The sequence below is a fragment of the Hemitrygon akajei genome, chromosome 19, assembly GCF_048418815.1.
Source record: "Hemitrygon akajei chromosome 19, sHemAka1.3, whole genome shotgun sequence".
Taxonomy (NCBI): Eukaryota; Metazoa; Chordata; class Chondrichthyes; order Myliobatiformes; family Dasyatidae; genus Hemitrygon; species Hemitrygon akajei.
Window position 1 is genome coordinate 23,177,023 of NC_133142.1, and position 25,663 is coordinate 23,202,685.

Genomic DNA, 25,663 nt, shown 5'->3' on the forward strand with positions numbered 1-25,663 from the left:
AGTTGGAGTTAAATGCTCGTCGTGCCTACGAAACTTCACAACTCTTCTGAACACAGCTTCTCTGGTTATTTTTATTGTTAGGTTTTAAAGTAGGAAAAGGCTCATTTTTAGCATTGGTCTGTCAAAAATATATCTGAATCAATGAAAATTCTGAGATTTACCTTCAAAGTATCCAAGGCAGAAAGTGCAGCCTCCAGAGCTGGAATAGCCTCTGCCAGTTCACTCTCACATTCATTCTTCAAAGCCTGGGCTTCAGTTGCTTTCTCAGTAGCTGCTTCTTCATCTACTTTCACAACTTTGCTCTTTGCTTCCACTTCTGCAGATTCTACCTCAATCACCTTGAGAAATAAACCACAAAGCCTTGGGATGCCATTTGCCATTCAGTATTTAAAAGTCAGATTATTATTTGCAATAACATCAGAAGAATAACTAAATTTTCAATTATTTTTCTGTGCTATGTAAACTGAATTGACAGACAGAACAAGTAATATGATAATATTTATCTACTAAAACTACAATACAAAAACATGAAAGGTAAAATTTTAAAATAATCATCTTGGTGGTTCAGTAAAAAAAATCATTATTGTCTTGCTTTAAAACCGAACTCTCGCTTGTTGTCTTAAAAGTCGAGAAGACAATGGCTGACAGACTGTAGTTCATCATTACAGATACGGTAATACAGGAATTATTTGGAAATTGGTTCTTCATACAATGCTTTATTTTCTACTGAGCAATCTATATAAAACATTTGAAGAATCTTGAATATAACATTGATTGCTATGCAGGAAATTATCATTGCCCTTGATAAGCCTTCCCCAAAAAAGTATCTAGTTTGACAGATATTTTACTGGCACTTTTATCAGAATAGTTACAGTGAAGGCTTGAACTAGAGACAGGTTTGAAGAAATTGGTCGTTGCTTGTGGGTCACAATCTGAGGCAGTAGATCCACCCCAAGTCATCACTTGGCAAAGTAAAACCTGCCTCAAACAGGAGGTAGTTCAGAGGAGCATCTGATTATTGCACTGCGGAAAGCCAGTTCCCACGTTGGCCTTACCTTCATCATATGAGCATTTTCTACTTTTGCTGTTTCCAGTTTTGGCTGCAGTTCAACCAGTTCTTTTTTCATCTCACCCACCTACAGAAGCATGACATCAAATGCTTAATTTAACTTAAGTACACAGCAACTAAATATCTATTCAAGTTCAATGTCAGTAAAAGCATTTTCCTTAATAATGTCTCTATGTTAATATAGAAGTAAATTATCCCCATCGCTAAGTAGCTCTATGAAAAAGGTGCTGAGCGCATTTTATTCTCTCCAACTGCTCATTATTCAGTGCATACAAATTACACTTTTTGTGCATGACTTGCTAGTTTGACACCAAGTTCAATTCCTGCTTTGTAGTGAGTTGGCTAATCTCAATAAGTGCTCAATTAGCTTCTGTTTTCCTGTGTAAGGTGGGGAATACAGCCAACCATTTTCAGTGACTTCTACTGGAAAATTTGTTTTTATTTTATTTAGAAATATAGAGTGGAACAGGCCCTTCTGGCCCAATGAATCGCACTGTCCAGCAACACACCTATTTAACCCAAGATAAATCACGGGGCAATTTACATTGATCAATTAACCTACTAACCAGTACATCTTTGGAACGTGGGAGGAAAGCCATGCGCTATCAGGAAAGATGTACAAACTTCTTACAGGCGGTGCCGGATTTGGTCTCTGAGCTCCGACACCATGAGCTGTAACAGCGTTACACCAACCACTACATTTCTGTGACACCCATGGCAGGACCACCATACTGCTTGGGGAAGTAACTATTTTTGAGTTTTGTGGATGCTACATGGTTCTCCATGTTCTCATTTGAAAGTCAGGATCTGCTGTGATATTTTCAGATACTGAAAGGCCTGTGACTGCTCACTATGCAAAACAAGTGGTGTTTGAGTAAGATATTGGAAAGTAAATACCCCGTGTCTTCCAACATGTGTTCCAACAAATCCTGCTGTCAGGGAACCAAATGTACTTGTTACTCTCAGTTGTTAAGCTCAACCACCTTTCACTGTTTCATCAATGGCCTTGCTCCAACTGTAAGGTCATTGAATAGGGATAGTCACTGTTGATTTCACACAAGTTCAACAACTCCTCCGGTAGACCTCAGACAGTCAGGAAGCTGAGAGGCGTCCATGCCAGGAGCACCAGACTGAAAAATAGATTCTCAAACAGTAAGGCCTCCACCCATTGACCCACCCCACCACCACTACCTTATCATTTCCTGTCAGAGTCACCTCATGTACAGACACTTCTGTGCCTAGCATCACTTCCTATACAATGTATATGTATTTATATTTATTGTGTATTTTATTATTGTGATCTTTATCTTATTGTATTTTTATTTGTTGTGACGTATCGGATCTGGAGTAACAATTATTTTGTTCTCCTTTTTCACCTGTGAACTGGAAGTGACATTCAACGATTGTGAACCTTGAATAATGAAGCAGTTCATTATCAAATGCAGCAGAACCAGGGCAAGATCCAGGACTGACTGGCCCGATATATAGCAGGGAACACTCATGCCACACAAATGCCAGGCAATGGTAATCTCTAACATAAGAAACTCCAGCTATGACTGCATGACACTCAGTGGCAATACTATCACCTAACCCCCACCATCATTATCCTGGGATTTACTACTGACCAAAAGATGAACTCGAGTAGCTGTACACACAATGTGGCTACAAGTGTAGGGCAGAGGCTAGGAATCCTAGAGTACACCCCCCCCTCCATATACACAGAGAGGTAGTGGAAAGTGTGGAAAACCTAAAGGTCTTTGGAGTTATGTTGTCAAAGCAGCTGACATGGACCACCAACACCTCGCTGCTTGTAAAAAAGGCACAACAAAGATTCTTCTTCCTCAGAAAGCTGAAACAGGCCAAACTCCCACAAAAGCTGTTGCTTAACTTCTACAGAAGCACAATTGAAACCATCCTGACCAACAGTGCCACAGTGTGGTGTGCCAGCTGCACAGCCACTGAGCGACAAGACCTGCATCGCGTGGTGAAGGCAACCCAGCGAATTGTCAGGATGGAGCTCCCAGGACTGGACACCATCTATTCCAGCAGACTCAGGAGGAAAGCAGTCAGCATAACCAGAGACACCACACATCCCGGCCACTCCCTGTTTGACCCACTGCCGTCCAGCAAAAAGTTCAGTACACTAAAAGCCAAAACAAATAGACTGAGGAACAGCTTCTACCCCAGAGCTGTGGCCTCCATCACACCACTCCCACAGAACAATGACTGAAACTGTGAGCACGCACAAGGACTCAAATACTTGCACTAACGGCACTTTGTGCATTACTGTGATATTCTGGTGCTGCTGCAACTCATTATCTGCCACTTATCTATTTAATACTGTTTTTCTACTACTGTCTTGTTTTATCTACCGCTTTGTTTGATTGCCTGAGAGGAAGCCAAACAGAGTTTCATTGTATCTATGTATAACGACAATAAAGATTATTCATTCATTCATTCATTCCTGTAGTGAGTAACTCAAGCCTGACTGCAAAAAGTTTGTCCATCATCTACAATGCTCCATTCAGAAGTGTTATGGAACTCTCCCCACTTGCCTGAATGACTTCAGCTTGAACAACACTCAAGGTATGCATCACCATAAAGGGCGTAGCAGCCTGCTTAATAGGTACCCCGCCCCCCTGCCCTCATCCATAACTATTCAGTAAGTTCGGCACTGGCACACAGTAGCAGGCAGAAGTTTGCACTGTCTACAGGATGCACTGCAGCAACTTATCAAGACTCCTTAGGCAGCGCCTTCCAAACCCACAACCTCCAACCGCTGGAAGGACAAGTATGAAAACATCGCCAGCTGGAAGTTGCCCTCCAAGTTGTACACCATCTTAACTTGGAAATATATCACAGATCCTTCATCTTTACTGGTTTAAATCCTGAAGTTCCTTTTATAACAGTATTGAGGGTATGCTCACATCCCAAGGGGTGCAGCAAGTCAAGTTGAAGGCTTACCACTACCTTCTCAAGAGCAATTAGGATTGGACAATTAAATCTTGACTCACTTGATGAAGACCACTTCAGCTAATATTTTCACAATGTGACAAATGGGTATTCACTCATACTGTGCTTACTGAAATAGTATTGGTCTAAATGAAGTTTCCTGCAGTATAGACTAATAATCTAATTCAGATTTTTGTTTTAGTTATACTTCCAAATTGCCATCTATTACATACAGTACTTACAACTTGCAATTAATCACTTACAAATGTTATTCTGAAAAGGAACTGAAAATGTCGTAAATTTGAAATAAAAACTGGAACTACAGGTCCTTGACCTGTTGGCAGGAGCTCTGTTCCTTTTTCTGTAGACAGTGTGCCCTGATTATTTGAGTAAAGCTTCTCAGTATTAGTATTAAATAGATGAAAGTTTGTATATTTGTTAAAATAGCAGATGGAAGAGAGAATTTTAAAAAGAGCGTATTATCTCAAATTCAAGTAACAGCCATAAAGGATCAAAGATTTGTTGTTATTTATTTATGGATTGTTGACTTACCTGTGACTCGGCAAAAGCCAGTTTATCCAATCCATTTGTGTACCTTTTCTTTGCTTTTATCACTGCATCACGTTTACTTGTTATGAGCTGACGGAAGGCAGCAATTAGTTCCAGGTAGGATGTGGGAGTGACATAATTGTGACGGTTTAGCTCCTGAAGAAACCTAAATCAAACAAACAAATAAATATTGCTTCCCATCATGCATAGGGAATTACACCAATTACTCTTTACAGAATGTTAAAACCAAGTCTAAAAGCTGTAGAGTTTAGTTGGCATTGATTAGATTGCACTATACTGTGAAATAACGTATGACATATGAACATTTGTGTTAGGGGCAGGAGTAGTCAATCAGCCCCTTAAATCTGCTCCGCCATTCAATATAATCATAGCTGATCTAATAAATAACTTTAACTCTGCATCTAGTTACTTTTCACTCTCGTTTGTCAAGAATCGATCTGTCTCTGCTTTAAAATTATTAAAAGACACTGCTTCTCCCACTCTTTCAGAAGGGATTTCCAAAGACTCATGACCCTCGGTGGGAAAAAGAAAATCTCCTCATTGTTGTGTTAAATAGGCAACACATCTAATTCTAGTTTCAAGAGAAAAACACCTTCTCTTCATCCTCAAGGTGATGACCCCCCAGGATCTGATACACAGTGGATTCTGGTTAATTGGAACACATTGGAGCCAGTACATTCTGGCCCAATTAGGCAGCTGCCCCAATCAGCAAAAGTTTAAACGAAATGGTTAAATAGGTATAAAAAAGACAAACTACCAATTAACTGAGTAACTAATTATGTATTTAAATGAAATACAGAACAAGTTAGAATACAATCATCTTGATTTGCAACTTTCCATTATATCATTCAATGTTTATTAATATAAATATGTTAAATATGAAGCATTCCCAAATCTATAAAACATTGTACATAGATTATATAGAAGCAGAATAATGCTGACTTACCTTTGTGAAAGTTTTATAACAGATGTGTGGAAGAATTTACAAATAGGAACGATTTCTGTACGTTCAAAATCTGTCAGATCCAACTCTTCTAGAAAGGTATTAGCAACTCGTTCCAAAGCATCCTCAGGCCATGGCTGATGAAATGTATTAACATGTTTCAATACACAATTATTCCTCTTTATTTATACCAGAAACATAATTGTTCTAACATTGGAAATAAACAAATTATTGGACTTGTAAGTTCCTACTGCCCTCCAGGAATATACTCAAACAAAAGGAGGAAATATTAAATGGGTTTAGACAGAGTAATGAACTTTTCCCCATAGAAATGGGTAAAACAAAGACATTTATAATTACTAGAGATGACCAAGTCCCTTTCATCATCAACATTTTCAATTTTCTTACAATTAAAGAAAATCAACATTTCATTTCTATTTTCTCAGTAGAATCTCAGATTTTTCCACATTGTAGCCCAACTACCATGTTAATACCCTCACACTAAACTTGCCAAAGTGCCCCTGTAGCCTCCTTGCATTACAGATTTCAGATTCCCTACATCTTTAGATTTTGTCTTCTGAAAGCTCTGGTTGACTTTGTTTCTTCTCCAGATAACAGGTACTCACTATATAAAATAAGTTCTTTCTTCAGTTTGAATCTCTGTTTCTTAGTCTTTTAAACCATCTATTCACAGGAACAGTTGCTCCCCAGTCTGGCCTGAATGTCCTTTTCTATACCTGTTATTATCTTTTATACCTCTATCAAATCTTCCCTACTCCAAGGGGAACAGCCAAGCTTATTCAGTTTATAAAGATTCGTGATAACCTCTCCACTTCTGTTTCCTGTGCCTCCATTTAAAAATGCATTCTCAACATGTTCAGTTAGTTAGTTACGGCATCAGCACATAACATTGCTAAGTTCTACTGAGCATGAAATGCAATTCCTTGGGAGCAATAGAAGAGGTTTTATAGATTTAAGATGTACAAATCATTTTCTTTGTTAATTATTTCATTATTGATGTCATATAGATCAAGGATTTGGGAGGGTCAAAACAGAGAGAGGTCAGGGTGTTGTGGTGCAAGTGAGTCATAATTGGTTGCTAGAATATTATGATCATATCGAGTTCAGTACTTATAGAAGAGATGAAGAAAGATCTGCAGTGAGAAGTCTTAACATAAAAAGAATTGAACCTATATCTGCATACCTCAGATTTGTTTTATTCACCCCACCCCCACACAGTTCAGTCCCTTAAGACCATAAGACATAGGAGCAGAATTAGGCCATCTGACCCATCATTCAATCATGGCTGATCCTTTTTCTCCGCCTCAACCCCAGTTCCCGGCTTTCGCCCTGTAACCTTTGATGCCACTTTCAATCAAGAACCTATCAATCTTTGCCTTAAATACACCCAATCACCTGGCCTCCACAGCTGCATGTGGTAACAAGTTCCACAATTTCACCACCCTTTGGCTAAAGAAATTTCTCTGCATCTTTGTTTTGAAAGGGTGCCACTCTATCCTGAGACTGTGCCCTCTTGTCCTAGACTCTCCTACCATGGGAAACATCCTTTCCACATCTACTCTGTTTAGGCCTCTCAACATTCAAAAGGTTGCAATGAGATCCCCCCCCCGATCCTTCTGAATTCCAGTGAGTACAGACCCAGAGCCATCAAACGTTCCTCGTATGATAACCCTTTCATTCCTGGAATCATCCTTGTGAACCTCCTCTGGACCCTCTCCAATGCCAGCACATCTTTTCTAAGATGAGGGGCCCAAAACTGTTCACAATACTCAAGGTGAAGCCTCATCAGTGCCTTATAAAGCCTCAGCATCACATCCTTCTTCTTGTATTCTAGACCTCTTGAAATGAATGCTAATATGGTATTTGCCTTCCTCACCACTGACTCAACCTGCAAGTTAACCTTTAAGGTGTTCTACACAAGGATTTCCAAGTCCCTTTGCATCTCAGATTTTTGGATTTTCTCCCTGTTTAGAAAATAGTCTGCACATTTATTTCTACTACCAAAGTGCATGACCGTGCATTTCCCAACATTGTATTTCATTTGCCATTTTCTTGCTCGTTCTCCTAATCTGTCTAAGTTCTTCTGCATCCTACCCGTTTCCTCAACACTACCTGCCCCTCCACCAATCTTCGTATCATTTGCAAACTTGGCAACAAAGCTATCTATTCCATCGTTTAAATCATTTATACACAGCATCAAAAGAAGCAGTCCCAAACCCGACCCCTGCAGAACATCACAAGTCACTGGCAGCCAACCAGAAAAGGATCCTTTTATTCCCACTCACTGCCTCCTACCAATGAGCCAATGCTCTAACCATGTTAGTAACTTTCCTGTAATACCATGGGCTCTTAACTTGGTAAGCAGCCTCATGTGTGGCACCTTAAAGTCCAAAGATACAACATCCACTGCATCCCCTTTAGCTATCCTACTTGTAATCTCCTCAAAGAATTCCAACAGGTTTGTCAGGCAGGATATTCCCAGAAGGAAACTATGCTGACTTTGTACTATCACCAGTGACCAGGTACACCATCACCTCATCCTTAACAATTGACTCTAACATCTTCCCAAACACTGAGGTCAGGCTAACTAGTCTATAATTTCCTTTCTGCTGCCTTCCTCCTTTCTTAAAGAGTGGAGTGACATTTGCAATTTTCCAGTACTCTGGCACCATGCCAGAGTCCAATGATTTCTGAAAGATCATTTCTAATGCCACCACAATCTCTAACGCTACCTCTTTCAATTCACCTGCTTTGGTGACTTATGCACCTTTAGGTCTTTCAGCTTTTTGAGCACCTTCTCTCTTGTAATAGTAACTGCACCCCCTTCTCTTCCTTCACACAATACAACATCAAGCATACTGCTAGTGTCCTCCACAGTGAAGACTGATGCAAAATACTCATTTAAATCATCAGCCATCTCCTTGACCCCCGTTATTATTTCTCCCGCCTCTTTTTCTAGCGGTCCTATATCCACTGTCATTTCTCTTTTATTTTTAACATAGTTGATAAACCTTTTGCTATCCACTTTGATATTATTTGCTATCTTGCTTTCGTATTTCATTTTTTCCCTTCTAATTATTTTTTTAGTTGCTCTCTGTAGGTTTTTAAAAACTTCCCAATCCTCTATCTTCCCACTAGTTTTTGCTTTGTTGAATGCCATTTCTTTTGCTTTTGCAATGGCTTTGACATCCCTGGTCAGCCATGGTTGTTTTATTTTACCATTTGAGTATTTCTTCATTTTTGGAATACACTATTGGAATTGGAGTTTAACTTTACTCTCACAGGATGGACATACCTGGAACCAGTCAATAGTACAGCAGTTGATAAGTGAAGGAAACTGTCTCAGACGATTTCGGAAAGCATCTCCAATGGGGCTAAAGGCCACGACAATATGCAGATTCTCTCTGCATCGATTCACAAAGAAAGCAAAAAGTGCTAGGGGACTGAATTCTGCATGTTTGTTTCCTGCCTGAGCTGCAGGACGAACACCCTGTGCAAGTAAAAACAATTATCATCCAAGCAGTTAAAATTTACTTAGGTATATGTAAAAATGTTGGTTACTTCCCCGTTTAAAAATACCAAGCTAGAAGTTCCTTGGGCAATGCAAATTTACAGATCAAGGCTTGTGCTTTCATATGCAAAGCATTTATATAAGAACAAGAAGGAGCCCAGAACTAACACCTGCAGCACACTGCTAGTCACCAGCCTCCCATTCCAAAAACAACCCCAACCACCACTTCCCAGCTCTGAACCTAATCTGAACCCACCCAACTTTGGTTCCATGTAACCTAACCTTCCAGACAAAGTTGGCATGTGGGACCTTGTCAAAGGCCTTACTAAAGTCCAAATAGACAACATCCACTGACCTACTCTCATCTATCATTTTGCTTACTTCTTCAAAAATGCTGCAGTAACTGCTCCCTGGGAATATGAACGTCCCCCAAAAACATCCACCTTTTCTCCTCATCTCTTCTGCAACCATGACGTCCTCCCCAGTAAACATCAAACAAAAATATTCATTGAAAATCACACCAGTCTCCTGCATCTCAAGAGATAGGTGGTCCTGCAGCCCGCTAAGGGTACCGCTTGTCTCCCTAGCTATCCTTTTTACTCTTAGTATAGGTACAGAACCTCTTGGGATTTTTCTTAATCTTACCTGTCTGACCCATCTCATACCTCTCCAGATTTCTCTCATTAATGGTCTTCAAGGCCTTCCCTCAATCCTGACTCCTAAACCCAATGTATGCTTCCTTCTTTTTCTTCACCATAACCTCAATATCTCTCGTCAGCCAGAGTTCCCCAAACTTGCCAGTTTATCTTTTACCCTAACAGGAACATGCTGCTTCTGGATTCCTGCTGTCACACTCTTCAAAGCTTCCCACTTTCCAGTCATTCCTTTCCCTTCCAATCACCCTCTGCTAGACGCTGCCCAATTCCCTCAAAATTAGCCGTGCCCCAATTTAGGACACAGCCTGTGGACTTCTGCTGGCTTTTCCAATACTATGTTAAAACTAATAGAATTATGGTCATTAGAGGCAAAGTGCTCCCTGAAAGCCACCTTGATTACTTGCCCAGCATTGTTCCCGAAGAGGAGATCCAGTATTGAACCTTACTAAGCAGGTCCCTTTATATATGGAGTCAAGGAACTTTCCTGGACACACTTCACAAATTCCAGGTCCTTAACACTCACAACTTCACACCTCCCACTAATATACCCCTGCTATTCTTGCGATTTCTGTTCCTGCTGACTACTGGGGGATATCAAATGAGTTTAGTACATACTTTGCGTAACAGAGAGTCCAAGCAGCTGGTCTCTAACCTCACTCATATTTTCTTACAGAATAGGAGGCTGTTCGGCCCATTAAGCATTGCTGGCTCTCTGAACAATCCTATCAATCTCACTCATATGCCTGTAACTTATTTTTGTCAAACATGCCCGTTAAGACAGTTTTGATTTCCCCACAGTAGCCAGTTCAACTGTCCGTCAGCATGGCAGTGGGACGCGAGAGGAAATTGAAGCATTCAGGCATCCAATCTGAGGTACTGCTGAAATGTTAAAACTACTTTGTAACCAAATAAATGCAACCAATATACCCTGAACACCAACTGGTGTACTGCTAAATTGTCTGAGCACAAATGTTTTAAATGCTTTCTATTTGAACAAAAAAAGATGTTTTATACCTCCATGACCTCCTGTTTCTCATCAGGGGCAAAAAGATTTGGCACTTCACCAGTGTTGAGTAAACTGTCTATGTCCTCTAAAAATGCCTCCTCTTTAATCTGTGTATCTGTAATCAGGAATACAGTAGGTTGACCCTTGACCCCTGCATTCCGAAGTAAATTCTATCAAGAGATAAAAAAATAGTTGAACTCAAGGTAATTGATCAGGAGTAAATTATAATTGTATTTTGTAATATACATTAACAATGTCTCTAACCTTTAGATCCTCTCTCCACTCATTGACTCCATATGACTTGGAGATCTCAGGCTGAAAGATGTTCATCTTGGACATTGATGTGGCCAATCGGGTCATGGACTGACGGCCACTTCCCCCTACACCCACCAGAAGGGCATTACCTCTTGCTTGTTTCAATACTCGACTAATACGGGACAAGTGTTCCAGCACATACCTAGTAGAACATTTACAATTGACTTCTTTAATTTAATAAGTTATCTGTAACTAAGCCAGTCTTAAGAGCAATAAAGTGTTGTAGTTACTTCAGTGATTCTCTATTTGGAGACCATCTGTATTAAAGGTTTTGTTTGTAGATTTCATTATCTTTAAAATCTATATTATGCTTTGCCCGGGGGCTTTTGCATTACAAAAGAACTCTTTTAACTAACCAACAAATTCAGCTGGATCAGGCTATCTTACAAAATAACTAATTTTCTATCATGATTACTTTATTTTCTAAAAATCTTTTTTATGTAATCTGCATAATTCTGAATATTTGTTCAAGACCTTCCATATTTTTTACTTTTCTTTAGTTACTCAGGAAACATGGTTATCAATGTTACATCTAACATTGTCCTTTCCTATTTGTGCTTGAACTGATGAACTAGTTCTTAATCAGACACACTGGTCAGTTTGGAATCAGATAAAGGCCATACTGAATGAACCAGATGTCTTTTTTTCAAAATTGTCAAGTGAACCCTAGTTTCATATTCCAGAATTATTCAACTACTGGCATTTGAATTTGGTTAAACATTGGTCTCCAGGTCCACAGAGCAGACCACTGGGTATGATTCCAATGTCGCTGTTGTGCCATAACCAAGAGATCAGCATGTACATGGAGGCCACCAGGAGACACCAAACAGTCTCCAGTGCCGGTTCTCAACTACACAGGATAAAAAGAAATCAAAAAAATTCTTGTCACTACTTGAAATTGCCTTCAGAGTAATCAGAACTAAATAGGAATCAGGAAGAATGTGGGAGGGTTTACCCCTACAGAAACTGATTGAATCTTGTACATCTAGTACAGTATCCTAATCCTTATATTGGGAGTCACTTTACTTTAAATTTTGATTTTGGGTTTTGTGAATCTCTGCACAAACAAATCCATGTAAAGGGTTGATTGTAGAATTGTGTATTAAAATATTTTAAAATGGACGAATCTTACTTTAACTTAAGTGAACAAAATTTATCTACATCTGAAATTACAGTACTTGTCTACAATTTGCCCCAACAGTGGACTTTCAAATTCTAAGGTTTAATCAATAATAAGCACTGTGGAAATGAGATGTTCCTTTATAGAGAGGAAAATAAATCCAAAAGACAAGCTCCCCCAGATTTTCCCCCACAACAAAACAATACAGTAAAGATAAGGAATATACTGGCAAAGTACCTGAATATAACCAGCTTCATCTGTGTTTTATGGGTCTGATTATACTCATCAAGACACAACTCCACCACATTATTAAATTCTTTAACTGAGGGAATCTCTGAGTATAAGCGTTCATCTCCCTCCAAATCAGGATTCATGTAATCACCAAATAACAGGCTTCTCATATCTTCTTCAGTAACCTACAATAAAATTATTTGCTATTCTAAATAAACCATGTAAGGTTCACACTGTAGAAGGAATCTTATCAATCAATTATTTCTATGACAGCTCTTTAGAGCAAAATGCTAACATTAATCCAACTCCTCCATATTCTTGGCTTGTATTTCACCTACTTCAATGGAAAGTAACAGTTAGTACTGCCTTGACCATGCTCATGGAAATATTACAGTTCACCAATTCTGAACAGAAGGAAAATTCTATTATGAACACAAGAGATTCTGCAGATACTAGAAATTCAGAGTAACACACACAAAATGTTGGAGGAACTCAGTACATCAGACAGCATCTATGGAGAGACATTGCAGGCCAAGACCCTTCATCAGGATTGGAAAAGAAGGGGGAAGAAATCTGCATAAGCCCACCCCCGCCTCCTTAATCTGGTTGCAAGGTATATAAAAGGCAATTATTTCAATATATTGCAGAGGCTTATATGATATTGCATGAAAACCTAAATATATTTATACTGAGCACAATATCTATTAAAATTAACACAAAATGAGACTCACCTGTCCTCTGTTTGGTGACAAATGTTCAAACAAAGAATCAAAACTCTCCCTGAAGTGATCTTTCACAATGCTCTTCATCAGATTAAATAGCCAAACGCGGTCCTGATCATCCACCAAACGATCATAAAATACGCGGAAGACTTCATGCACAAAGAGTCGAACCAAAACGCGTTTATTCTCGACTGCTTCTTTCTTAATTAGCAAACAGCCTTGGATCACTCGTGAGAAATCCCGCAAGTTGAACGTGTAATGGGACTTTGTAGGTGTAGGAAGTAGATTTTCAATCGCTTTTTTATAGACCTGGTTAAAATTAAAAAGATAAAACAATTCAAAAGGTAAAATATCAATAATGTAAATTAGGTCTGTATTTCGATTTTTGTTCCCCAAAAAGTGCATGTAATTTCTCCTCTAAGAATGAGGTGTGCAGCATCAAATGGTTCAACTTCAGGAATTAGTATTTAAAATAGCCCAATGCATGAACAAGTTTATTATATAATGTTTATTTAATGAACATATTAAATGATATATTTTAAATACTTTAAACCAATAACATTCTCACTTTCAGTTGGCAAATTTCTTACACTAACTGCTGTAAACTAATAGTTTACAATAATTCTAAACATGACTTGTGTGGAACAAATCACATTTTTAAAGAAACATAGTAGTAATCCAGTTTTCTTAACACTAAATTGAAATTCAGTAAACCAGTTTTGCAGTAGATACCCCTGCTAAATGTGCACATAAAATTCTGAAGATTTTTTTTAAGGTGACCACAGATTTTAATCGCACAGGAAGAGCTAGCAAGTTCTTGCCCCATTTGTATTCATCATACATTGATTTCCATTTTTCCCTTCACAGCCCCAATAAGCCATTCATCTACATCTGGACATTCACTGAAGCCAATTAACAATAATAAGTTGTGGGAGGCTGCATGAACGATAAGCCCACATGGTCACTTGGAGAATATGCAGCTCCACACATACCACATTCGGTGCATGTTGGCATCAATATCTCTAGCTCCATCACGCTGAGCACTGGCGCCCTCTAGGGGAGTGTGCTCAGCCCACTGCTGACACATGACTGCGCTGCTAGATCCATTTCAAACTGAGCCATCAAGTTCACTGATGACACAACAGTGGTTGGAATCATCAACAATGATTAAGAGACTGTGAACAGAGAGGGGGTACAGCAGCTGTTAGAATGGTGTGAGCACAACATAGACATGGCCAAGGAGGTGATTGTGTATTTTAGGAAGGTGCAGGCTGATCACTCCTCACCGCAGATAAACAGCTCCTCCGTGGAGAGAGTTAGGAACACCAGATTTCTGGGAGTGCACGTACAGTCAATCTCACCCGGTCCCTCAAACCATCTCTTTAGTCAAGAAAGCACAGCAGCATCTCCATTTCCTGAGGAAATTGAGGTGGGTGAGCCCTGCGCCCCCCATTAAAACCAGTTTTTATAGGAACACCATTGAGAGTGTCCTGACCATCTGCGTTTCCGCCTGATACAGGAGTTTCAAGACATAAGACTGCAAGTCTCTACAAAGGATTGTGAAGACTGCAGGGAGGATCATCAGGGTCTCTCTTCCACCCATCAGAGATATTTATCAGGAGCACTACACATGCAGGATCCTTAATGATCCCTCCCATCTGTCCAACAGTCTCTTTGAACTCCCTACCATCGGGCACGAGGCACCATAACATTAAGACAAGGACTGTTAACATGGGAATCGGCTTCTTCCCCCAGAGCTGCGAGACTTTTGAACTCCCTGCCAGGTCTCGTCACGTATGAAGTTCCAGTAGCATTATACTGTTTACTTTTTCCCTTGCATTGTAAATGCACCTTGAACTTGAACTACAGTTCCCAAGGTCAGGATTGCACTGAAGTCTCTGGAGCTATGATATTAACCGCTCCACAACTGCACCACACCTTAGAACTGAATAGAATATTTACAACTGGAGCCTTCTGGATGCATTAAGACCTACTTGAAAAGCTGAATAGATTGTTTCGTATAATTATTCCGAAACACAGTAAATCACTTAAGAAGCAAACTATAGTTGTGGCAATGAATGTCTTGGTACCTCCATTGAGAGAAGTTTGTGGGTGTACAATATTATTAACACTCACCTCAAGTGTGGCGTTAACAATCTGATTTCCAATTGTAAAGAAATCTGTCGGAAATTCATTGTTCCGGAGGTAGAAAGCTACGATGTTTGAGAAAATTCGTACCATAGTTTCATCGCTAAACGTATTGATGGTACAAATGTTGAAGTGACGAAGGAACCGAGGGGTAACAGGGTTTCGACCACCGCCTGGTGGGCCCATAGCTGAAACTAGCTGTATGTCAACCAGGGTAATCCTAGACGTGTCTTTCAGATCATACCTGGTGCATGTAAAATAATACATGTCAGAATTGGGAGATAATCCTTTAGGTACACATTTCAAATGCACTTTTTTGCTGAGGAACCAACGTTCATTTTGAGAGAAGTGATAATGAAAATAAACATTAAACTTTATGGGCATCAAACACAAAACATGCTTAATCACTTTGTTCTTTGAATTCCCAGTCTGCATAAATGACCTTGTGTTTAGCATTGCCAGTCACTAATAAATATTCATCTCATTCCCACTCTAATCTCTATCTTTGGACAATTAAGGACCAATTTAAGCTCAAGGAACAGTTTCTCATCTTCCTACCAGACATGTTATGGTTCTCAGGACTCAGAGTTTCAGATAAACAGCCTTAATCAGATTGCATCAAAAAGGCCAGTTCTGATGAACAATCATCAAACTGTATTGACGACTGCATTTTACTCCTTCCACAGATGCTGTCTGTTCTGCTGAGTATTTCCAGCGTTCTAAGATTTCCAGCAACTACAGACAGTTGTATCTCACAGATCCAGCCTTTTTGTTTTTGCCTCCTCTGATCTCATCCATCTCCATCAACTTAGAATTCCTCTGGACAGGTCAGATGTCCACCCATTCTCATCCACAATCAGCAACTTCTGTCATTTAGTTTCTCTCAGTCACGCCCTAACACAGCTACTTCCTTCATTCATTCTCTCCACTCACCTTCTGTCTTTGCACAAATGTTGTCAATTACAAATCAGCATGATGTGATGAGCTGATAGGCCTGTTTCTGTGTTGTACAACTATATGATTCAACACCAGTATTTATGCCCATGACTAATTCCCTCTTAACTAAGGAAGCATTTCAGAGTCAACTGCATTAATGTGCTGTCACATAAAGGTCAGAAATAGGCATTGAATGAGGAATAACATAATCTTGTATGCCTGCTACATGCAAAACATTGTTCAAAGTGACTATGCTCATAAGTTTAAAGTAGAATTTAGATAATTGTGTCAATTGCATTCTTCATGTTTATAAATATTAAGATTCAATTTGCATTCTATTCAAAATGCAGAATTATGCAAATGAATTTCTAGGCACCTAGATTTTGAATAGATTACTTTTGAGATTTAGGAAGAATTGATCACACTGAGTTATAATCAGATCATTTACGTATCTACATATTTACAAAAGTCTGTCTGACTTTTTTTCCACACTCTTTAGCAGGGAGGTTGTGACAATACTGCAATTCATTAAACAAATGCAGAACTCTCGACCATTAAAATTTCTTTAAGGATAGTTTCTATGGGCTATTCATCAAGAGGAATATTCTAGTTATAACTATTTATCTCCTTGGAAAAGAAAACCCATTACACTTACTTGGTCCTGTCAGTAAAGAGACAAAAACATCCATTTTGTGCTTACAGTTTGTATTAAAAGTAAGAAAAGTAAGACATCACCTATTAGTAGAGTTGGGTAGAAGACTTGTTTTTGCTGAACTGCTAATATATATCAGTTGAGACATTTTGAGTTAGTTTTTCATAAGTTATGCTGTGCTAAATGCTGCATCATTGCAGACAAAATACTATCTACTACTGCACAGTTCAGAAAGGTTTAAATATTCATAGCCTTGTTTTTATTGTAGAGTTACCAATTTCCATGGTCCAGGAACTGCCTGAGGAGTTCAATTGGAGGCTGCGCACCATATATCTCCAGTGCTGGCATATTCATATCATCTACAAAGATCACACATTTCTTTCCCATTGGAGGGCCAAACACTCCCTTCCTCCTTTTATCCAGCCGGGACATGATAATATTCTATTCAAAAGAATAAAAAATTAACTTATTAATTGTAGTTTTCATTTAGGTTTGAGTATTATAGTGCATAATTTCACAGGCTATTGATACTAATTATCTCAACTGTAGAACTTATTTCTGTTTGAAATCTCTTTGATAATGAATCAATTTATACCCACATGTTTTATCTATGCAACATCTGGCTTTCACCTGACAGTTACACGATGAAAAAAATTATATCTCACAAGAGAACTTAATCAACTTCACTGTTCGATGATACCAAGCCTCTCTATCCCGGGACTTACTATTAATCAGAAATTCAATGGATCAGTCACAGATATGGTTGTGCATATAAAGTCAGGTTAAAAGTTGTTGCAGTGAAGAGCTTATCTCCTTACACCAAAATCCTCTATGTATCTACAATACACGTCACAAGTCAGGTGTCATGGAATACCTTCTCACAAGGAAATGGCAGATGAACTGAATAAGTATTCTGCATCATTTATCACTGTGGAAGACATCAGCAGTATGCTGGAAGTTCGAGAGTGTCAGGGGTCAGAAGTGTGTGAAGTTGCCATTACTAGAGAGAAGATTCTTCGGAAACTGAAAGGTCTGAAGGTAGGTAAGTCATCTAGACCAGATAGTGTACACCCCCAGGGATCTAAAAGGGGTGGGTGGCTGAAGAGATTGTGGAGGCATTAGTAGTGACCTTTCGAGAATCACTAGATTCTGGAATTGTTCCAGAAGACTGGAAAATTGCAAATGTTACTCTACTCAAGAAGGCAGAGAGGCAGAAGAAAGGAAATTATAGGCCTTTTAGACTGGCCTCAGTGGTTGAGAAGATATTGATTGTTAAGGATGTGGTTTCAGGGTATTTGGAGGCACATGATAAACTAGGCCATAGTCAGCATTGTTTCCTCAAGGGAATATCTTGCCCAACAAATCTGTTGGAATTCTTTGAAGAAATAACAAGCAAGATAGACAAAGGAGTATCAGTGGGTGTTGTGTACATGGATTTTCAAAAGGCCTTTGATAAAGTGCCACACATGAGGCTGCGTAATAAGTACCGATGGAATTACAGAAAAGACACTAGCATGGATAAATCTGTGGGTGACTGGCAGGAGGCAAAGAGTGGGAATAAAAGGAGCCTTTTCTGGTTGGCTGTTGGTGACTAGTGCTGTTCTACAGGGGTCTGTGTTGGGACCGATTCTTTTTATGTTATATGTCAATGACTTAGATAATGGAATTGATGGCTTTGTTGCAAATTTTGCAGACCATATGAAAAAAGGTGGCGGGGCAATTAGTTTTGAGGAAGTAAAGTGGCTACAGAAGGACTTAAGACAGATTAGGAGAATGGGTAAAGAAGTGGCAGATGAAATACAGTATTGGGAAGTGTATGGCCATGCACTTTGGTAGAAGAAATAAAAGATAAACCATCTTCTAAATGGAGAAAAAATTCAAAAACCTGAGGTGCAATAGGACGTGCAGGATTTCCTAAAGGTTAATTTGCAGGTTGAGTCAGTGGTGAGGAAAGCAAATGCAATGTTAGCATTCATTTCAAGAGGACTAGAATATAAAAGCAAGGATGTAATGTTGAAGCTTTCTAAAGCACTGGTGAGGCCTCACTTGAGCAGTTTTGGGCTCTTTATCTTAGAAAGAATGTACTGAAACTGGAGAGGGTTCAAAGGGCGTTCAGGAAAATAGTTTCACGAATAAATGGCTTGTGCTATGAAGAGCATTTGATGGCTCTGGGCCCTGTATTCACTAGAATTCAGAAGAATGAGTGGTGACTTCATTGAAACCTATTGAATGTTGAAAGGCCTCAGTAGAGTGGATGTGGAGAGGATGTTTTCTATTTTGGGAGAATCTAAGACCAGAGGACACAGTCTCAGAATAGAGGAGCATCCTTTTAGAACGGAGATGAAAATGTATTTCTTTAGCCAGAGAGTGGTCAATTTGTGGAATTCTTCGTCACAGGCAGCTGTGGAGCTCAAATCTGTAAGTATATTTAAGGCAGAGGTTGATAGATTCTTGATTAGTCAGGGCATGAAGGGATATGGGGAGACTGGGGCTGAGAGGGAAAGTGAATCAGCCACGATGAAATGGCGGAGCAGACTCAATTTGCCGAATGGCCTAATTCTGCTCCTATTTCTTATGATTCTACTGCAGCTTGCTGAAAAAGGGAGAATATAATGTTTAAGGAAATTACAAGATCGGAATGAAGTAAAAAGTATAATGAGGCGAGTCAGTTAGAAAAATCTAGAGATTCCCAGGTAGCAAGGCAATGTAAGTATAATTATGAAATCAAGTAGTTATTTTAGCAACCATATACTGCAGATTGGAATAGTTTACTTACAGAGCAATTATACTTTCATGCAATTTCTTGTTTAGCAGTATTTTCATTTTACTGAGATCATAGGACACATCATAAAAGCAAAATGAAGTAAGATGTAACTAATTCTCAAGGATTTCTATCATGAACATGCTCAACTACAATCTTAATTATCAACTTAATCATCGCTTCTTAATTTCCATGTTTTTATATCCTCTGCAACTTATCTTCTTTAGTAACAACTCAAAGTGTGTAGTTGACTTTCTACCTATCAGGCAGTGGGAGCAGAAAGGCCTATTCAATGAATTCAATAACTCAAAATCCATCATGTTGGTAAGGGTTGAGAGTCACTTGTAAGGATAATGACCTCCTTTGTTTAGATTTTACAACAATCAGACAACTTAGCAAAATCTGAACTCCCAATTATAAAGAGGGATTTCAACTTCTGTCTGCAGAGTGATGATACAAGTTTTATGTACTTTGCAATGTAAGGCGGTATGTTGCAAACAATGAAGTATCACTATTCCTCTGATTTTCCAACATGGAAAATAAAATCAAATGCATTTACAGCCTCACAAAAGACCTAGTGCACATCTACCTGGAACACCAAGATGCTGCATGAAGGATCCACAGAATTAATGTTGAAAAATTTAAATATTAAGAGATGGTCAGATATTTACATCTATTTAAAACTGATTAACACCCCTAATTACTTTTACAATTATTATTCTGTATAATATTTAGCTACTGCACTGCAAAGAAAAATGATTCTGCAGTTTAATGTGACTGCAAGTTTATAATTCTTCTGTTTTTTTGCAGTTCTATTTTTCTCTCAAGTCTTGTTTAGACTTTAGCTGCAGCATACGTCATGTACCATTCAAATGCAGAGGATGCACAGTAAAGTCCAATAGTCCCTCACGGTGTGTTTGGAGGCAAGGTTGTTGGACAGTAAGAAAGAGCAAGAATCCTGACAATCCCTTGTTCTATCTGCATCAGAGACTTCAAACAACTTTTGAAAGAGGTTACCTGAATCTGATTTGCACTGGTTCTTGCAGAAAAGTTGATGAAAAAAGGTACGTAAGCATCTTTATCTAAATTGTTCATTAATTTATCTTGCACATACAGTGATTTTCCAGTGCCGGTATGGCCTACAAACAGTAATGGTCTGTGTGCATAAAAAGAAATTGTTTATAAATTGTTTAAAAACGTATTTCTATATGCATTAACTGTGTATATCTTTCTTAAAAGAAATATACCAGAAAACATTGATGAACATGTTAATAATTTAATTGAATGCATGTTATACTCTGTTAATTGATTAATTTTGACAAGACTAATTGCAAGGCTACATACCTCAATGAAATATTGATCACAAGGAAATTTATATCGTAGTAACTTTCAATGAGTGAATTAATTTTTAAAACTGTGAGAAAATTTAGTTACTAAATTCACTAAAGTTACTTGGATGCTGATTTGAAATTATGATTTACTTGACATTACAAAACCAAGCTGGTTTTCATTCCATAGGTGAAAATGAAATAAACATTGGGCAAATTCTTTTAGCCTGAGGCAACTATCTCCCCACTAAATAAAACAATTGGTTACTATGTTGTTCAAATGATGCAGATCAAATCTACTCTAAACTTCAATATGGTATTTTCAAAAAACTAACTGAACAATTAATAAATCTATGATTAATACACATTTTAATACAATGCAATATAACACATTTCAATTAAAAAGTGAATCCTAATGATGTTACTCAGATGAATAGTTTGAAAAAGTTAGAGTTTGATGGTATGAAAATGTCTGATATATTCAATTGATTTTATGATCCTTGGGTCTGTGGCTGTTCACTTATGTTAACTGAACACCACAAGATTTTTTTATTAGATCAATTGAATATCCTTTATTTTATTATCAATATTGAAGTAACATTGTACTTTGCTGAAAAGGTACACAAAGATGTGAATGTTAAGTATAATTCTAATTGTGAGGTTTGGAATGATGCTAATGTTTTCGTCCTCAAGAATTTAGGTATAGGGACCATTCAAAACAATAATTACGTTAATAGTTTTAACCCCAGGAGGGTATCAGTGATATACAAATAGTCCTTATGATCCCCAGGGATTAGGCTCTGTTAACATCTAATAACTAACATTAGGACAACATAGAGATGACGAGGGTGGGTACGGAATTTGCGGATTTTTCCCCACATTTCTCGGTGTGAGATCTTAATTTCAGTAAAGTTGGGCAATGGCAGTTGAGTGGCACGGGAAGGATCAACAAACATGGGAAATGAAAAAAAAAACTAAATTGGGTCAAGAAGATTTTTAAGTGTTTCTTTTCTGAGCTTCCAATCACAGCCACCTTAAAGACTTGAACTGTTAGAAAATTGCAAGCCATGGACAGAGAGTTCATCAGCATTCTAGAAGTGGGAGGTAGTCCTTCATATGGATCAGGATTCTGAATAGTATAATGCTCTTACATATATCAAACGGTAACCAATGAGAAACAAAGGGCACTTTTAATAATCCTTACTTCCCATGTGTAACGCAGAGGTCCAACAGGTAGGTGTATCTGATCGTGTCCATTGTAGGTACTATGATGTCCTGGACTTTTGTTTTTGCATTCCCCAAATTAATATTTCTGATTGCTTCATTCCAGTGCACCCAACGTCCTCTGGCTTTAAACTAACAAAACATTGCATGTTTAGCAAGAATTAGTGCTTGGTTAGAATTAACAATTACATGGATTTTACTAAATAATTTTCTTTGACAATTTCCTTTCATCACTTCAGTTAGAAAATTCTGCCCAACTAGTAACCGTGTAAGAAAATCTGACATGGAAAGATGGTGCTTCATTCTCTAACTGCCTGGCAATGCTATTGACTCGAAGAGAGTCATAGACAGTTGAGTGCAGGTACATCTCCTTTAGCCCAAGGAGTCCATGCTGACCAGGGTGTTATACCAGCTAGTCCCAATTTCTTATATTTGGCCCACATGCCTCTAAGCACTGCTCCTCCATGTATTTACCTAAATGCTTCTTAAATGATAACTGCCTCTACTTCTTCTGGCAGTTCATTCCCTATATTCACCACCCTCTGCATGAAAAATTTGCCCTTCAGATCCCTTTTAAATCTTTCCCTTTGGAACACCAAATCTATGCCCCTTAGTTTTAGATTCTCTTACCCTGGAAAAAAAGACTGGTACTATTCACCTTATCTGTGAGCTTCATGATTTTAAACATTTCTAAGTTCACCCCTGACTTTCCTATGCCCTGAGGAACGTAGCCTGGACAATTGCTCCCTATAACACAGGGTTTCATAAAGCCCTGTGCTCCCCGAATAAGAACAGAATGGGTGGAACTGATTATTGAAAACACAAAACCACTTCATCCAGAGCAATACGCACGAAATGCTGGGGGTACTCAGCAGGACAGGCAGCGTCTGTGGAAAAGAGTAAACAGCTGAGGTTTCGGGCCGAGACCCTTCATCAGGACCACTATCTCCAGTCTGCTCTTGATATCTCTATTGTATATCCACAGCACTATTTTAAAACTAATAGAATCACAGCCTCTAGAGCAGGAGTTCCCAACTTCCTTTAAGCCATGGACCAACACCATTAAGTAAGGGGTCTAGAAGCAAAGTGAACCCTGACTGTCACTTCAGCTAATTGCCCTGCCTCATTCTCTAACACAAGGTCCAGTATTCATCCTCCCACACAGAGCCTCTACATATTGACCTAGGAAACTTTCCTGAACACATTTCACGAATTCTTCCCCATCCAGACTCTTAACACTCGTGTGGACCAATTAGTGCCAAGGAAATTAAAATCTCCCACTAATACAACTCCGTTATTCTTATAACTGTGAGCATAAATCAAATAAGAGACAGAGGCTGAGCAAACTACACTGAATTTGAAAAAAGAATCAACCTGTCGAAAAAGGGATGGAAAGGTAAAAAAACTGGGAAGATTTGGTTTTCTTCTGTAACTAGTACAGATGAAACTATTAGGAAAATAACATTATTTTTCTACTCTCCTTCACCCATTCAATTCTCAGTAAAATAAAACTTGATTTAGTTTTCAAAGATTAGAATAATATGATACCTCATACATGTAGTCATAAACCAATCCTTTTTCTTCAAAGGGGCATTCCCATTTTCCGACAGAAGCTGGTATTGGCTCATAAGATGATTTTACGGACACAATTTCTCGAAGGAATGTATCAAATACTGTTCGACTAGCTTTGTCACAAGACGCACCAATTGACCATACCAGGGAGAAAGCAAACGCTGCCTGGAAATGAAATCCAAATAGATACAGTTTTGTGGAAACAATTGCTAGAAATCTAAAATTCCAGGTAGCTGAAATATCGTTGAGCTGAAATGATGTAATAGTTACTTTCCTCACAGATGCTTCCCAGTGTACAGATCATTTTCAGAATTTGCTGCCTTTAATCCTAAATTCCCACTTGAATTTAGGAATAAAGGTCAATGCTGTTGCTGTTGCGTGGGGGAACAGGGGACAGGCTGCTTTTGCTGCTGCTTGTGTGTGGGATGGGGGAGCAAGCTTTGAGGTTCTGAGGTTTCTGTTATTCATACTTTGGAGTGTTTTCAGTTTCCTGGATGTCCGTAAAAAGTAAGAATTTCAGGTTGTACACTGTACACATTCTCTAATGTTAAATCGAACCACTGATTCAACGAGAATGTCCTACTCATGTGGGCTGTGATATCAAACTTTCAACTAGCCTCTGCTGCTTGAGTTACAGAGGGTGTGTTTGATGAAATGCTCTCAGGGCTATTCCAAATGCTAAAGGCAAAAAAAAAAGAACCCCAGAGATTTTGTTGCTAGACAAAAAAAGCTTTTACAAAAGGTCTTCTTCTTGTCACCTCAGCACAGGGTCTGAAAAATCCATCCTTTTCTTGGCTTGAATATTAAAACATCTGGATTCTAAGGGAAAACAATTCTAATAATTATGATTTAATGCAACAGCTAGATCATAACTGCACTGTATACTTGCAACAAAATCAGAGGAAGGTGACCTCTGGACACTGTGGTAACTGTATTGAGTTTAAAGCCCCAAGAGCAAACACGAGGAAATCTGCAGAGGCTGGAAATTCGAACAACAACACACACAAAATGCTGGTGGATGCTATATAGATCTATATAGATGCTGCCTGGCCTGCTGTGTTCCACCAGCATTTTGTGTGTGTTAAAGCCCCAAGGGTAGCTTTGCAAAAGTCTGAAAGCAGGTTACTTAGATAATTGCAACTAAAGCAGGAAAAAGTTTTTAAAAAAACACAAAACTAATAACAGTGTTCTCCTTATCAAATTAAAATAATATTGAGAGCCAAAAGTTATACCATTATCCAGACACGGACATTCTTGGAATCAGGATCAGCTGCCAGTTGGTCCCAGAGAAGCATTTCAAAAATATGAGTAAGGGAGACCACAGTATTGCCGTCAGTTGTTGGAATGAGCTCCTGAGTATTCAACATGGAAGTTAAAGTTAGTAATACTATTCCCAAACCTATCTGATAATCACAAACAGCTTTACTGTAGCTTTTCGTCCATGTAACAAATAAGTAATGTAAAATATCTATTTTCTCAAAATTTGTTGCAACAGTTTTCATAAGGACCTCTAATCTTGGCTGCAGAGACAAATCATTTTACATGCAATGTTTCTCAATGCACTGATGGGGTTAAATTTAACCTAACTATTAAAATGAAGATTGTCAGAGAATGTGGGCATTCCCACCCAACTGAAGATAAGTCTCAGATCAGGTAGTCAGCAGCCACTGAATAGCTTTCACGTTTCGAGTTCAAGAACTGTTGGGTAATGTTGCAGCTCTATAAAACCCTGGTCTGACCACGGTTTGTTCACTCTGTGTCTGTCTCTTATCATCTATTACGTCACCTTTCATCCTGCTTCACTCCAAAGGGAATAGCCCACTGGAGCACTGCATTCAGTACTGGTCAGCTCATTATAGAAAGTAAGTGGAAGCTTTATAGAGGCTGCAGAGGAAATTTTGCGTAATGCAGTCTGGATTAAGGAGC

General features: G+C 38.7%; 1 protein-coding gene across 1 annotated transcript in view; it reads right to left on the reverse strand.

Moving 5' to 3' along the window:
* dnah12 (dynein, axonemal, heavy chain 12) overlaps nucleotides 1–25,663 on the reverse strand; it is a 160,435-nt gene that overhangs the window by 42,957 nt on the left and 91,815 nt on the right. Inside the window, exons 34-48 of the mRNA XM_073072245.1 lie at nucleotides 24,970–25,089; nucleotides 23,714–23,902; nucleotides 22,146–22,297; nucleotides 20,631–20,769; nucleotides 17,127–17,293; nucleotides 15,253–15,508; nucleotides 13,126–13,425; nucleotides 12,401–12,579; nucleotides 10,993–11,185; nucleotides 10,737–10,898; nucleotides 8,851–9,045; nucleotides 5,538–5,671; nucleotides 4,574–4,736; nucleotides 1,056–1,136; nucleotides 162–338 (exon numbers count right to left, since the gene is read on the reverse strand). Coding sequence (XP_072928346.1) covers nucleotides 162–338; nucleotides 1,056–1,136; nucleotides 4,574–4,736; nucleotides 5,538–5,671; nucleotides 8,851–9,045; nucleotides 10,737–10,898; nucleotides 10,993–11,185; nucleotides 12,401–12,579; nucleotides 13,126–13,425; nucleotides 15,253–15,508; nucleotides 17,127–17,293; nucleotides 20,631–20,769; nucleotides 22,146–22,297; nucleotides 23,714–23,902; nucleotides 24,970–25,089 — 2,607 coding nt within the window. The remainder of the gene's footprint in view (nucleotides 1–161; nucleotides 339–1,055; nucleotides 1,137–4,573; nucleotides 4,737–5,537; nucleotides 5,672–8,850; nucleotides 9,046–10,736; nucleotides 10,899–10,992; nucleotides 11,186–12,400; nucleotides 12,580–13,125; nucleotides 13,426–15,252; nucleotides 15,509–17,126; nucleotides 17,294–20,630; nucleotides 20,770–22,145; nucleotides 22,298–23,713; nucleotides 23,903–24,969; nucleotides 25,090–25,663) is intronic.